The sequence below is a fragment of the Bolinopsis microptera genome, chromosome 10 (genome assembly GCF_026151205.1).
Source record: "Bolinopsis microptera isolate Bmic1 chromosome 10, MBARI_Bmic_1.0, whole genome shotgun sequence".
NCBI classification, from domain to species: Eukaryota; Metazoa; Ctenophora; class Tentaculata; order Lobata; family Bolinopsidae; genus Bolinopsis; species Bolinopsis microptera.
This window is the reverse complement of record NC_087081.1, coordinates 16,088,529-16,104,431: the sequence shown is the minus strand read 5'-3', so window position 1 is coordinate 16,104,431 and position 15,903 is coordinate 16,088,529. Positions and strand designations below refer to the sequence as shown.

At 42.0% G+C, this 15,903-nt stretch overlaps 1 protein-coding gene across 1 annotated transcript; it reads left to right on the top strand.

The window, feature by feature from the left end:
• The first annotated feature begins 14,766 nt into the window (after positions 1-14,766).
• Positions 14,767-15,180, top strand: LOC134821673 (uncharacterized). Its single transcript, XM_063832377.1, has one exon. The coding sequence runs from the start codon at positions 14,767-14,769 to the stop codon at positions 15,178-15,180; it is 414 nt and encodes a 137-aa protein (XP_063688447.1).
• Positions 15,181-15,903: the final 723 nt, after the last annotated feature.

Below are 15,903 nucleotides of genomic sequence, written 5' to 3'. Positions count from 1 at the left end.
ATGGAACACTAGTGATTACTGTTTCCAGTACGTTGTGACTGTGAGTGGGAGGACTGTTTGAGTATGAATGTGTCTTTTGTGGACTCGAATACTAATATCGCAGTTTAGTGACCATTGAAGTTGCCTTTTACTACTTCCACTTATGTTAAATTATTATTTCAGCAATTATTTCTTTTCGGTTGTTTGTACGGGAGTTAAATTTTAAGTGATTTTGTTTTAAATTTTCATGATTCTTGAATCTCGAATTTTACTTACTCTAGATATGTTATTCATTCATGTATAGTCGAGACGATGGTGTTAGTGCCATCTCCGACAACTTTACGTTTAATTCCGTTTAATTCCGTTTTTCCGTCACTGTGGGGACCCAACGACACATTTAAAAGCAAAAGTTTACTTTTGTTACAATTCAATTTTTCCCCAAAAGTCAGAAATCAAACGAAACAAAAATAATTCAAACAATTTAAGACCGGGCCGGTTGGTTTTCTTTGGGTTTGAGGTTTAATTTTGGGAAAACCCCTGGGCTCTTCAGAGGGTAAGGCCCTTTTTCTTTCTTTCCCCCTTTAATTCCTCCCTTTTTCTAGTTTATTACCCAGGCTTTTGGGGGGTACCGGCCCGTAAGGGGGGGCTCTAAAAATCTCCTCTTAAAGGGGGACCTTTTAAAAATTTTGGGCTCACCAGGTAGTTCCCCATCAATTTACCCTTTCTGTGGCCATTATCACTATTTACAACCTGTGAATTTCCAGTTTCGTGATTTTGTTCTTTGTTCCTTCAAAACTAACCTATTTCCAACTTTCCCCGAGGACGGTGGGTTAGCTGGAAACAAAAAACAAACTGTGAAAAGGCCTTTTAATCTCCGTACAGCCAGCCAGGGAGGAGAAAATACCAACAAGGAGAAAGGAACAAAGCAAAAATGAAAGCAGTAGTTCCTTGGCCAAAATAACATTTTAGTTAAAAACGGAAATTCGTAGAATTATTTTAAAATTTGCAAAAAAATCCCCATTTTTTCCAAACCTGGTCAGTGGTTTTTGGTGTATATATTGTAACTGAGTTTGCTTGTGTTTTAAGTTCTAATTTTGCTATTTCTAATATGTGCGCACAAATTTTTTCAAATAAAACGAGGGTAACTAAAGAAACCAGGGCCAAAAAAAATGCCTGTGGGTCTTCCCCTTAAGGAAATTGGTGAAAAAAAAGGTTACCTGAGAAGGCTAAAAAAGGAAGTCACGAGCAGGCCCCGAACAGGTTAATAATAGCCCCTAAGAAAAAAGACTTTTCTCAAATAGTGCTGGGGGAAAATCAACAATGGGGTGACAAATTTGGAAAAGGGGTTTCAAATTCGGAAATTGACAGGTCAGGGGGGTTTAAGGACAAATTTTTCTGCCTCATAGACTAAAGGGGGCAAGGTTTCTAACTTCAAAATGCCCTTTTTAATCGCCCAAGAACGGGGTTGCAAAAATCAGGTGGCGTGTCCAAAGCATCCCGGGGCCTTTTTGAAAAAGGAAGTTTTGTCAGAGACTTTTTTCCAACAGAGGGATTCAGAAACCCCCTCATAGTAAAGGGCTTTAAGCAAAAAACTTCCCGAAAAGGATCCCGGGGTCCTGATCATGTGTCCCCACCCCCCAGTCTGGCAACAAGAAAACAATCCCTTTCCAAATTTTTGGAACAATAATAAAATTTTTTTGGCCTTTAAAGAGTGCTTAATAAATTTTCCCAACTTGAAATCTTTCAATTTTTAATTTTACTTAATGGAGGGAAGATTCCTTTAAAAAATTAGGGTTCAGGGAGTCTACGAGCACAGGGCCAAGAAACAAGAAGGGAGCAGTCGGTGGGGTTACACTAATGAGCTGAGTGCTAGAGAAAGAGATCTTTACTTCAGAGAGTTAGTAGCTAGGGGTAACAGTGCAAGGCAGGATGGGCTTGGGATCCAAAAGGAGTGTAGCCAGTAAAAAGGAAAAACTGAAATAACTGGTATCTCACATTTCACTCTCAGAGCAGGATATCCTGTTGACACTGGTAGACAAGGGAGTTCAAGGACAATTCTTAACATGGGAAAACACCATGCAGCTAGACTTAGGTTGGAACAACCTTGTTTACAACTACAAGATGAGCCCTGCTCTTCTTAAGTTCCGCCTCAATGCAACCCATGACGTTGCAAATACTCCAGCAAACGAGAAACGTCGTCCTCTTCCCATCATAACATACGGACCTGCTCCCTGTATGAAGACTACCGACACCGCTTTAGTCAGAGAGCCAAAACCTGTCTTTTCGCTAACTTAGAGGGGCTATTCACAGATACCAGCCTCATAAGAGAGACAGCGAGGTTCTTGGTGAGAGCAAACAACAGGCGTTTCCCGAAGAAGGAAATCACTAAGAAGGATCTGCTGAAGTCCAGCTGTAAAGTCCCCGCTACACCTCAACAGAACTCCTCTGCGGACACGTGACGGTCAAGTCGAGCTTCATTTCATTTCATATCACGATCACCATATCATATCATTTTGGAACATGTTCATGGGAATTAAATTATTTTATTTGCTCTTGTTTCTCTTTCAACAAAAGATGTGACGAAGTTAAATTTTTATGATTTTTAAATTTTTATCTTAAGAAAACTCTTGCACATTATTTATTTATTTATTTCTATTATATTGATGTATAGTCAAGACGTGAGTGTTAGGGCTCTCATTGACAAATTTATGTTTAATCCTGTTTAATCCTGTTTAATACTAGCAGGAACCCGTACAACCCTAAAATGGTGTCAAGACTCAAGAGACTAAATAATTATTACCTATTTAATTCGCGTTTTTTACACCACTTGGGGTCAACATTTTGGGCTCTTAAACTCCTACTTCTTGGCCAATTTTTTATTTTTCCACGCTGATTTGGAGGCCATTAAACTTTTAGCATTTGACCCAGTCAAAAAAGTTTCAGCTGTATATCTTTTACGGTTTTTGCGGAAAGTCGCGTTAAAGTTGATGCCGTGGTGTCAGTAAAATGGTACAGATCCATATTTATTGTCTCGCTTTATATATAGTAAGATTACATACATTTTGATTTACGCCCCATGGTCGCTGAACTGGCAGGAAATATGCGAGGGGCCGGAAGGAAATGTTGTAGAGTATAATGTAGGTGGGACAGTGGGAGCAGGTGTGAAAACAGATTCACCAGGTGAGAAGGTAAGAGGATCTGTAGGGTGAGACTTGTGAGATTCTGGTTGGTAACTGGAGAAGGAACTGGGAGGTAAGCTGGAACTGGAAAGATAGGGGTCATAGAAGTTTAACAAAAATGGGTCCTCCAACACTACCTTTTTGAAAGGAAGTCGAATTTTGGATTGAACTGTAGGAACTTTCAGAACATTTATACGGTTTTTCACCGGTATGAGTCATCTGATGTCGAACTAAGTTTAGTTTTACGTTTGAACTGAAGGAATATTCAGAGCATTTATATGCTTTTTTACTGGTATGAGTCATCTGATGTCGAACCAGGGTTGATTTTCGGCTTGAACTGTAGGAACATTCAGAGCATTTATACGGTTTTTCACCGCTATGAGTCATCTGATGGCGAACTAAGTTTTATTTTACGTTTGCACTGTAGCAACATTCAGAGCATTTATACGGTTTTTCATCGTTATGAATCATCTGATGGTTAACTAGAGATAATTTCCGGCTTGAACTGTAGGAACATTCGGAGCATTTATACGAATTTTCACCGCTATGAGTCATCTGATGGCGAACTAAGTTTTGTTTTACGTTTGCACTGTAGGAACATTCAGAGCATTTATACAGTTTTTCACCGTTATGAATCATCTGATGCTTAACTAGCTCTGCTTTTCGGCTTGAACTGTAGAAACATTCAGAGCATTTATACGGTTTCTCACCGGTATGAGTCATCTGATGGTTAACTAGAGTTGATTTTCGGCTTGAACTGTAGGAACATTTGGAGCATTTATACGGTTTTTCACCGGTATGAGTCCGTTGATGAGAAACTAAAGCTGTTTTTTTGCTTGCATTGTAGGAACATTCAGAGCGAATGTAAGCATTTTCATTGGGATGAACCCACTGGTAGCGAAGCAAGGCTGATTCCTGGTTGGGACAATCCAACTGAGAAACTGAATTCGAACAAACTTCTGATTTAATAAGAAAATTATCTTCCTCCTTCTTAATCTCTGTCTTGATAAATTCCGGCGAAACACTCTCTTCTTCAATTTTTATCTCATCTTTAAAGTCTGGAACATTTTGCTGCTCCATTTCACTAACAAGTCAAGGACTGTACAAAACTAAATCTCAGTTTTTATTTGAGGAGCTTTTCGTTTTGTTTACATCTGACATCAGGCAGAATCAAGCTTATCTAAAGTGATGGTAGTAACCCGGAAAATAAAAAACAAGCGAATGTAGTTACCAAATTTGAAACAGGTACAACTTAAGGTTGATAAGGTATTCGGATAATGCTGATTCTTATAAAGCTACATAAATCTATTAAACTACGAACTTAATGTTCTAAACATTTACTAGAAGTGATCTCTAAACTAAAGCTTCAGTATAACTATTAGTTTGAGCTTCGCACCATAAGTTTTAAATAATGGCAGCTCATGTTACCAAGATAGTACCTGTTACCAAGGTTGATACATGGCACGTATCACGAACATCAGAGATATTATGGCGCGAAAAGTGGTATGCAACGTATGTCAATACCAAGGTAACACCTGTTATCAAGGTAACACTTGTTAACAGTAACACGTGATGTGAAAGCAGGGTCATAGTATAAGTGACCGACTGCGTGTGTAGTTATGTAGTTAACCCAGCAAAATTCCAATCTTCAAGCAGCTAGCACGTGACACAATTCAGCCAATCAGAGTACAGAAATCTGCAAAGTTAAAGTTGCAAACTTTTGATCGGCCGAAAATGACTCTTTTCTGGAGATTTGAAGATAACTCAAAATCTACGTTGTCTTAAATTTTCCCCCTGGGGTAAACTTTACTTTTACAAGATGAGCATGTTGCAAAAAACAGGAAGTCGCTATCTCTCTTACTTTTGATGTTAGGCCCTGGTCAGTAAGGTTTTCTGGGAACTGTTATAATATTGTAATCACGTGTTGCTAAGTGTTGCTAAGTGGGACCTATCTAGCGCTAGATGTCGCCGCAAACAAAATGGTTTTTATACAAAACCCCTTATTCCAACCCTACCCCTAATATATAACAGTGACCATGATAACCCCGAAGCTATCCATATGCCATAACCCTTACCATAATAACTCTATATTATATAACCCTTACCCGAGCCCTAATTAATAAAATTCGTCACGTGACCAATACAGTTTTTTTGCCCGTAACTCTCCAGGGAAGTAGTTTTACCCTCCGTCATGATGCATGTGGGTGATTAGCAATCAGCGTCTAAAAATACACTGCAATTCTGATTAAACTCTCATGGGTGGGCGACAATTGACCCCCCGACAATTGACCCTCGACAATTGACCCCCCGACAATTGACCCCCGACAATTGACCCCCCGACAATTGACCCCCCGAAAATATAATTTAATACAATTAACATTAACCAGCTGATCCTGACCCTGATCCTGACCCTGACCCTGATCCTGACCCTGACCCTGACCCTGACCCTGACCCTGACCCTGACCCTGACCCTGACCCTGACCCTGACCCTGACCCTGACCCTGACCCTGACCCTGACCCTGACCCTGACCCTGACCCTGACCCTGACCCTGACCCTGACCCTGACCCTGACCCTGACCCTGACCCTGACCCTGACCCTGACCCTGACCCTGACCCTGACCCTGACCCTGACCCTGACCCTGACCCTGACCCTGACCCTGACCCTGACCCTGACCCTGACCCTGACCCTGACCCTGACCCTGACCCTGACCCTGACCCTGACCCTGACCCTGACCCTGACCCTGACCCTGACCCTGACCCTGACCCTGACCCTGACCCTGACCCTGACCCTGACCCTGACCCTGACCCTGACCCTGACCCTGACCCTGACCCTGACCCTGACCCTGACCCTGACCCTGACCCTGACCCTGACCCTGACCCTGACCCTGACCCTGACCCTGACCCTGACCCTGACCCTGACCCTGACCCTGACCCTGACCCTGACCCTGACCCTGACCCTGACCCTGACCCTGACCCTGACCCTGACCCTGACCCTGACCCTGACCCTGACCCTGACCCTGACCCTGACCCTGACCCTGACCCTGACCCTGACCCTGACCCTGACCCTGACCCTGACCCTGACCCTGACCCGATTAATTTACCCAGTTTAATTTTAATTACAATTGTCGGGGGGTCAAATTCTCAGATTTTAAATTTGATATCTCACTTCCATTTTCTACATAACAGGTGACCGAAACGTACACGTCATTCTGGCGTACTGGCGACTACTTTCCGCCTCGCTGCTGAAACAAGTGAGCTGTCATGCGACACACGACACACGACACACGACACACGACACACGACACACGACACACGACACACGACACACGACACACGACACACGACACACGACACACGACACACGACACACGACACACGACACACGACACACGACACACGACACACGACACACGACACACGACACACGACACACGACACACGACACACGACACACGACACACAATTATCCTAGGATGATGAGAGTTAGTTTCTGGGAAAGCCCTAACGATGCTTAAAATGTTAGGGGCTGAAAAGTTTATGAAATATTGAAAACTTGTCCGCAGGAATTCGTTGAAGTCGCTAGATTCGATACCCATAAAGTAACGTCGCCAACTACTAGCAAAAATGTGTCCCCACGCGCTGGGAGTGTTAAACTTTATGTGGCCAAATGTAATATCGGAATGTAATATCGGAAGCATGAAGCCTCATATTCAATATTCATACATAGGCCTGATATATATATTAATATAGAACCAAAATACGCCACTCATGGCCCGTATTCCATCATTGCTGTTGTTTCATACTCGATTACAGATTAGGGATCGTCCACACTTCACATATTATTATTATTAAGTCAGTCGAGGGAGTGAGGGGGGTTTCCAAATGATTACGCTAGTGTTATTTTTAGTTTTGACACAATGTATAGCTATGTGTAAAATTGATTACGGAGGAGGAGCGGTTTAAAAAATGATAACTTAATTTACGTGATAACGACCCCTTATCTGATCTTGGTAAGAATGGTCATTTAATTACTTAATATTAATCCTAATTTACATACATTTTTTCCAATTTTCTCAATTTTCCCGAATTTTACACTCTCGGAAGACTTAATACAGAATCTTAATCAATTAGGCAATAGTCCATATCCAAGGCATGGGTACTGCCAGCTTTCTCAAGAAACGTTATAAGCTAGTTATACCTTACATTTTTCTTTAAACATTTAGTACCCACCCAGCGTGGAGTGGCTCGGACAACATATATTAAATTCATTATTGTAACGTTATATTAGAACCAGAGAGAAACAAAGTGTGAAGGGCCTGAACGGAACCATATATTACGTTACGCCACTATATAAGACAGGTCCGGGACGGTAGTTATGTGTGTCCTATATCCAAGACCAAACACCTTGCCTAAACATCCAGTTATCTGATCCTGGACCGGCAAGTTTACTCTCTAAAGTTAAACCAAACCTACAGTCAAATGAAACATAATTGATTATTGATAGTGTATGACGCTATGATATTGAAATAAAAATAAGAACAAGGTTAGGTAAATCACTTTGTAGTTGCTCGAAAACTTAATAAGACAAAAATATTAACGTATAAAGTAAAGTATTATACTAACTTCTAATAACATTAAATTTAATATAGATTTTGTAATATTCTCTGATTATTGATTATAATTACTTAACTTTATAAGACCAGACAGTGTTAATTTATACTTTGTCACAAATCCCCCCAATATACATTGTAATAGTAAAACTACTAGGATTTATTTTAAGTCAGCATTGTGCTAATTGATATTTGATTTGAACCAGAAACCTCGTCCTCTTCCCATCATAAAATATTACATACATTTTGATTTACGTCCCATGGTCGCTGAACTGGCAGGAAATGTGAGAGGAGGAAAGAAATGTTGTAGAGTATAAGGTAGATGGGACAGTGGGAGCAGGTGTGAAAACAGATTCACCAGGTGAGAAGGTGAGAGGAGCTGCAGGGTGAGACTTGTGAGATTCTGGTTGGTTACTGGAGAAGGAACCGGGAGGTAAGCTGGAACTGGAAAGAAAGGGGTCATCGAAGTTCAAAGGCTTTACAAATGTGAGAGGCTTCACAAAAGGTAGAGGCTTAACAAAAATGGGTCCTCCAACACTACCTTTTTGAAAGGAAGTCGAATTTTGGGTTGAACTGTAGGAACTTTCAGAAAATGAATACGGTTTTTCACCGGTATGAGTCATCTGATGTCGAACTAAGTTTTGTTTTACGTTTGAACTGAAAGAACATTCAGAGCATTTATATGCTTTTTCACTGATATGAGTCATCTGATGTCGAACCAGTGTTGATTTTTGGTTTGAACTGTAAGAACATTCGGAGCATTTATACGGTTTTTCACCGGTATGAGTCATCTGATGACAAACCAAAGATGATTTGTGGCTTGAACTGTAGGAACATTCAGAGCATTTATATGGTTTTTCACCAGTATGAGTCAGCTGATGGCGAACTAAGTTTTGTTTTACGTTTGCACTGTAGCCACATTCGGAGCATTTATACGGTTTTTCACCGGTATGAGTCATCTGATGACAAACCAAAGATGATTTTTGGCTCGAACTGTAGAAACATTCAGAGCATTTATACGGTTTTTCACCGGTATGAGTCCGCTGATGCCAAACCAGTGTTGATTTTTGGCTTGAACTGTAGGAACATTCAGAGCATTTATATGGTTTTTCACCGGTATGAGTCATCTGATGGCGAACTAAGTTTTGTTTTACGCTTGCACTGTAGGAACATTCGGAGCATTTATACGGTTTTTCACCGGTATGAGTCCGCTGATGCCGAACCAGTGTTGATTTTTGGCTTGAACTGTAGGAACATTCAGAGCATTTATACGGTTTTTCACCTTTATGAGTCATCTGATGGCAAACCAGTGTTGTTTTACGTTTGCACTGTAGAAACATTCAGAGCATTTATACGGTTTTTCACCGGTATGAGTCCGCTGATGGTAAACCAGTGTTGATTTTTGGCTAGAACTGTAGGAACATTCAGAGCATTTGTACGGTTTTTCACCGGTATGAGTCCGTTGATGAGAAACTAAAGCTGTTCTTTTGCTTGCATTTTCATTGGGATGAACCCACTGGTAGCGAAGCAATGCTGATTCCTGGTTGGGACAATCCAACTGAGAAACTGAATTCGAACAAACTTCTGATTTAATAAGAAAATTATCTTCCTCCTTCTTAATCTCTGTCTTGATAAATTCCGGCGAAATACTTTCTTCTTCTATCTTCATCTCATCTTTAAAGTCTGGAACATGTTGCTGCCTTATTTCACTAACAAGTCAAGGACTGTACAAAACTAAATCTCAGTGTTTATTTGAGGAGCTTTTCGTTTTGTTTACATCTGACATCAGGCAGAAACAAGCTTATAAAAAGTGATGATAGTAACCCAGAAAATAAAAAACAAGCGAATGTGGTTACCAAATTTGAAACAGGTTCGACTTAATGTTAATAAGGTATTCGGATAATGCTGATTCTTATAAAGCTACATAAATCTATTAAACTACGAAACTTAATGTTCTCAACATTTACTAGAAGTGATCTCTAAACTAAAGCTTCAGTATAACTGTTAGTTTGAGCTTCGCACCATAGGTTTTAATTAATGGCAGCTCATGTTACCAAGATAGCACCTGTTACCAAGGTTGATACATGGCACGTATCACGAACATCAGAGATATTATGGCGCGAAAAGTGGTATGCAACGTATGTCAATACCAAGGTAGCACCTGTTACCAAGGTAAAATTTGTTAACAGTAACACGTGATGTGAAAGCAGGGTATAAGTAACCGACTGCGTGTAGTTATGTAGTTAACCCAGCAAAATTCCAATCTTCAAGCAGCTAGCACGTGACACAATTCAGCCGATCAGAGTACAGAAATCTGCAAAGTTAAAGTTGCTAACTTTTGATCGGCCCAAAATGACAGTTTTCTGGAGATTTGAAGATAACTCAAAATCTACGTTGTCTTAAATTTCCCCCCTGGTGGTAAACGTTACTTATTATACAAGATGATCATGTTGCAAAAAACAGGAAGTCGCTATCTCTTTTACTTTTGAAGTTAGGCCCTGGTCAGTATGGTTTTCTGAGAACTGTTATAATATTGTAATCACTTGTTGCTAAGTGTTGCTAAGTGTTGCTAAGTGTTGCTAAGTGTTGCTAAGTGTTGTTAAGTGGGACCTATCTGGCGCTAGATGTCGCCGCAAACAAAATGGTTTTTATACAAAACCCCTTATTCCAACCCTACCCCTAATATATAACAGTGACCATGATAACCCCGAAGCTATCCATAAACGGATTAAAAGGATTAAACGATTCAAAAGTCAAATTACAATGGTAATGTCTGACCAGATATACAAAATTAAACTTACCCAAAAGTCATAAAGTATATATATACAATGAACCCCGTAAATCTTAAGAGTGAGATTCAAAATACTTAATAATTTAAATGAACTTTTCTGAAAGTGTTCCGAGTCATAGATTATAATTTGGCAATATTGTTAATGTTAGGAATTTGTTTGGAGGACGCTTTAGGGAATCTTCGTTCATGAGCTTTGGTAAGGAACCTTCCTAGGTCTCCGATGGTTGTAGGGTGTGCGAAGATCTGTCCAATGTCAGAGAAGAGTAATGTTTTACTTTGTTGGGACAAACAGTGGCGGAGATCTTCATAGAGAGGGCAAGTACGCAATACATGAAGTTCATCTTCGATGATTGGATCAGGGAAAGGAAGCTCTAGAAGAAGATCGAGTGACTCCACATCTGTAGTAGAACAGTGTTTGCATGCCCTATTCGAAAGTTTTTGTCGATGCATGCCGTGTCTTCCAGTTTCGATGTTGTATTGATGCGAGCTTGTTCTGAGTTGCGCAAGTCTCCTAGTCTGCTGTGGCCGTAGGTTGATCGACAGGTACGTTTCGCAACCGAAGCTTGCCTTGATGAGGTTGTAGAATCCTAGTTTTTTGTTGAGTTTTCGCTCTTTGTTCCATTGTTGAACGAAAAGGGTTTTCATAGCCTCGCTGATTTTGAGCGGGTTTGAAATATCACTTCCTCCTGTCAGTTCTTTCACTGTGTTCTTGGTGGATTCCAGCCGGGAGAACCATAACAGTTTCAGATCCCTCTGCTCGGCGTAAGCGTGCCTCACTAAAGAAGAGCATCCCTCTTTGTCCAGTCCCTCCAACCTCCCGAGGTAGCTATAGACTTGGGACGTAAGCTCGATGGCAAGCGGGTATCTTCCAGTGTCACCCCACACAGCGGTGTTTGAAGTCGATTTGTTGACATTCATAGTCCATTTCATAAATGATAGGTGAACTTTCTCCAAGGGGGTCTTTTGCTGTATCCTGAGTAGCCGGATAACTCCCCGAAGCAAAGATAGACATGAAATTTGTCACATGGGAAGCCAGATCTGACACCCGTAGGATAGAACAGGAACAATCAGAGTGTCGAAAAGCTTAAACACAGTTGTCTTCCGGAGGTATCGAAGGTCAAGCATACTCTTGAGAGAGAAGTAGCTCCGGAGCCCTTTTTGTCTAAGCTTTATCTGAGCAAGTTTTAATGATCCCGTGAGTGTGAACGTAATTCCAAGATATGTGTACTCACGCACTGATGGCAAGGTCATTTCCCCGTAGACAAAATTAGTACTGTCCTTGAGCACCCGTCCTGCCCGGTTAAACACCATAATTGCTGTTTTTGATATGTTAACCGATAACCCCCACTCTTGACAGTAGGTGTGTACTTCTAACATTCTTTGAAGACTCTCTTGATCGAGAGCCAACAGAATCAGGTCATCGGCCCAGAGGAGGTGGGTTACTCTAGTACTTTTCAGTAACGGTACTTCGACATTTTCCATAGAATTAAGGTCTTCTGATAGTTGGTGTATGAAGCATTTGAAGAGTTCTGGAGACATGGGGTGTCCTTGTTCAGTCCCGCAAAGAACATCGATCTTTTCAGAGAGCTTGTTCAAGAGCTTGATTTTTGCTTTGGAGTTTGTGTACATGAACTCCATGCAACCAAAGAATCTTCCTTTGATGCCTAGTTTCCAGAGTTTGTACAAGAGTGCCTCCCGGCAGACTGTATCAAACGCTTTGGCGTAGTCAACAAAACAGGAGAACAATCTGCCTTTGTTAGCTTTTACATATTTTTCTATGCAAGTCGACAGTGTCAATATATGATCTGCTGTTTGCGCGTTTTTACAAAACCCCAGTTGATTGGGGGTGTCAGGGTTTGTCTCTGCACGGAATTTTATAAGTCTCTGGAGGAGAATACTTGCAAACAGTTTTCCCACGTTGCTGGCTACTGCAATTGCCCTATAGTTGTTGGGATCGTAGATGTTGCCTTTTTTGTGCAGAGGCGTCACAACAGATGTTCCCCAGGGATAAACTCTGTGTGATAAACATAGGTTAAAGAGATGCAGTATAGCGTACTGCATATGTTTTCCAGAGAGTTTGAGAAATTCATTAGGGATTAAATCCTCCGACACTGCTTTCCCTTTCTTGAGCACTCGAGTACAAGCCAACAGTTCTTCGGAGCTTATGTCTTGCTCAAGGATTTCTGTGAGTGTTTGCTGGGTGGCATCTCTGTTCATTTCGTCTTGTAGTTCTTTTATTTTCTTTGGGCTGATCGATGGTTTACTATACAGCTCTTTGAAGAATTTGCTGAAGTTAAGCATATCAAAGACGTCCAATTTGCTTCCATTTGTCTTCATATCTTTAAGCCTCTTGAAACGGGACCAGTTAATATTTTTGCCTCGTTCGATGTCACTACATAGGTCCTCTATGAATGCATACTTTTTAAGTTTTATGAGTTTCCGATATAATCGTCGACTTTCATAGTAAGAGTCTCTGAGTTTTTTATTCGTAGGATTTTTGCCGTAACTTTTGGACAGTTTGTTCAACTCCCGCTTGCCGTTTATACAACTTACATCAAACCACGGAGCTTTGGGCTTCATCCTTTGTGTCCTTTTTCTTTTTCCGCTCACTATTTTCCTATCTGGCTTGTTCCTCGGACCCTTTGTCGGAAAAATAACATCGGCAATGTCTTGGAAGATAGATACGAGTTCTTCATTAAGACACAAAACTTGTTCTCTGTCTGTGCATTGGGTTTCCGCGATTCGGGTTATTTTCTGAACAAATTCTGGCGAATTCTGGATCGCATGAAACTGAAATTGAAGTTTCTCGTCCTCATTATCCCATTTGTATGTTTTTGGTGCGTCTTCTAGTGTTTCAAGTAGATCCTCTGCATCAACCAAGTTGTGTTTGTGCTTTATTTTGCAGATGCAAGGCTTGTGGTCAGAAAATTTGTTAAGATTCTGCACTTGGAATGACAGCACTGATTCCAACAATTCAGGTGTGACTGCCATATAGTCAACTACGCTGGCACCATTGTAGTTGACAGAGGTATATTCCCCAAAGATGTCTCCCAGTGTGTTACCATTTAGCAGCGATAGTCGATTACAAGCGAGGAAATCTAACAGTAGGTTACCCCTAGAGTTAAGTACTACTTCGGCAGTGCAATACGGATGTGTTAAACTTATCTGAAGGAAAAGAAGTCGGCACCGTCTTGTAGCTTGCAAAGTAGTGTGACTCCAGCTTGTGTTTACTCGTCGTTTCGTGTGAAGCTCCGTCCCTGCAGGGGGTGTTGGGCGAGATCCGGGGACTTGCAAGGAAATGGAATGACATGATCGGAACTACTTCGGTAGTGCACTACAAGGTAAAGTGACTTATCTGGAAGGAAAGAAGTTGACAGCAAGTTGGGCAGCCTCTTCTTCCAAGTTCCGATGTGATCACGTGACCACAGGTGAGTTGTAGTTGTTAACATTTCGTAGAAATGGCGGGAGCAAAAGTTTTACAACGAAAGGCACGCGCAAAGCGATTGTATCATATGCCATAACCCTTACCACAATAACCCTATATATAACCCTACCCCGAGCCCTAAACAATAAAATTCGTCACGTGACCATTACAGTTTCTTTGCCCGTAACTCTCCAGGGAAGTAGTTTTACCCTACGTCATGATGCATGTGGGTGATTAGCAATCAGACCCCCCGACAATTGACCCCCGACAATTGACCCCCCGACAATTGACCCCCCGAAAATATAATTTAATACAATTATCCCTGACCCTGACCCTGACCCTGACCCTGACCCTGACCCTGACCCTGACCCTGACCCTGACCCTGACCCTGACCCTGACCCTGACCCTGACCCTGACCCTGACCCTGACCCTGACCCTGACCCTGACCCTGACCCTGACCCTGACCCTGACCCTGACCCTGACCCTGACCCTGACCCTGACCCTGACCCTGACCCTGACCCTGACCCTGACCCTGACCCTGACCCTGACCCTGACCCTGACCCTGACCCTGACCCTGACCCTGACCCTGACCCTGACCCTGACCCTGACCCGATTAATTTACCCCAGTTTAATTTTAATTACAATTATCGGGGGGTCAAATTCTCAGATTTTAAATTTGATATCTCACTTCCATTTTCTACATAACAGGTGACCGAAACGTACACGTCATTCTGGCGTACTGGCGACTACTTTCCGCCTCGCTGCTGAAACAAGTGAGCTGTCATGCGACACACGACACACGACACACGACACGCGACACACGACACGCGACACACGACACACGACACACGACACACGACACACGACACACGACACACGACACACGACACACGACACACGACACACGACACACGACACACGACACACGACACACGACACACGACACACGACACACGACACACGACACACGAAACACGACACACGACACACGACACACGACACACGACACACGACACACGACACACGACACACGACACACGACACACGACACACGACACACGACACACGACACACGACACACGACACACGACACACGACACACGACACACGACACACGACACACGACACACGACACACGACACACGACACACGACACACGACACACGACACACGACACACGACACACGATTATCGTAGGATGATGAGAGTTAGTTTCTGGGAAAGCCCTAACGATGCTTAAAATGATAGGGGATGAAAAGTTTATGAAATATTGAAAACTTGTCCGCAGGAATTCGTTGAAGTCGCGAGATTCGATACCCATAAAGTAACGTCGCCAACTACTAGCGAAAATGTGTCCCCACGCGATGGGGGTGTTCATGTGGCCAAATGTAATATCGGAATGTAATATCGAAAGCATGCAGCCTCATATTCAATATTCATACATAGGCCTGATATATATAGAACCAAAATACGACACTCATGGCCCGTATTCCATCATCGCTGTAGTTTATGACTCGATTAGGGATCGTTCACACTTCACATATTATTTAGTCAGCCGAGTCAGAGGGAGTGAGGTGGCTTTCCAAATGATTACGCTAGTGTTATTTTTACACAATATAGCTATGTGTAAAATTGATTACGGAGGGGGAGGTTTTACGCTTGTACTGTAGGAACATTCAAAGCATTTGTACGGTTTTTCACCGGTATCATAAGTCCGTTGATGTGAAACTAAAGCTGTTTTTTTGCTTGCATTGTAGAAACATTCAGAGTGAATGGAAGCATTTTCATTAGGATGAACCCACTGGTAGCGAAGCAATGCTGAGTCCTGGTTGAGACAATCCAACTGAGAAACTGCATTCGAATACACTTCTGATTTAATAAGAAAATTATCTTCCTCCTTTTTTCCAATTTTCTCAATTT

Bases quoted from the DNA above. Each gene is read 5' to 3' on its own strand.
- LOC134821673 (XM_063832377.1), top strand. From the start codon at position 14,767: ATGCGACACACGACACACGACACACGACACGCGACACACGACACGCGA.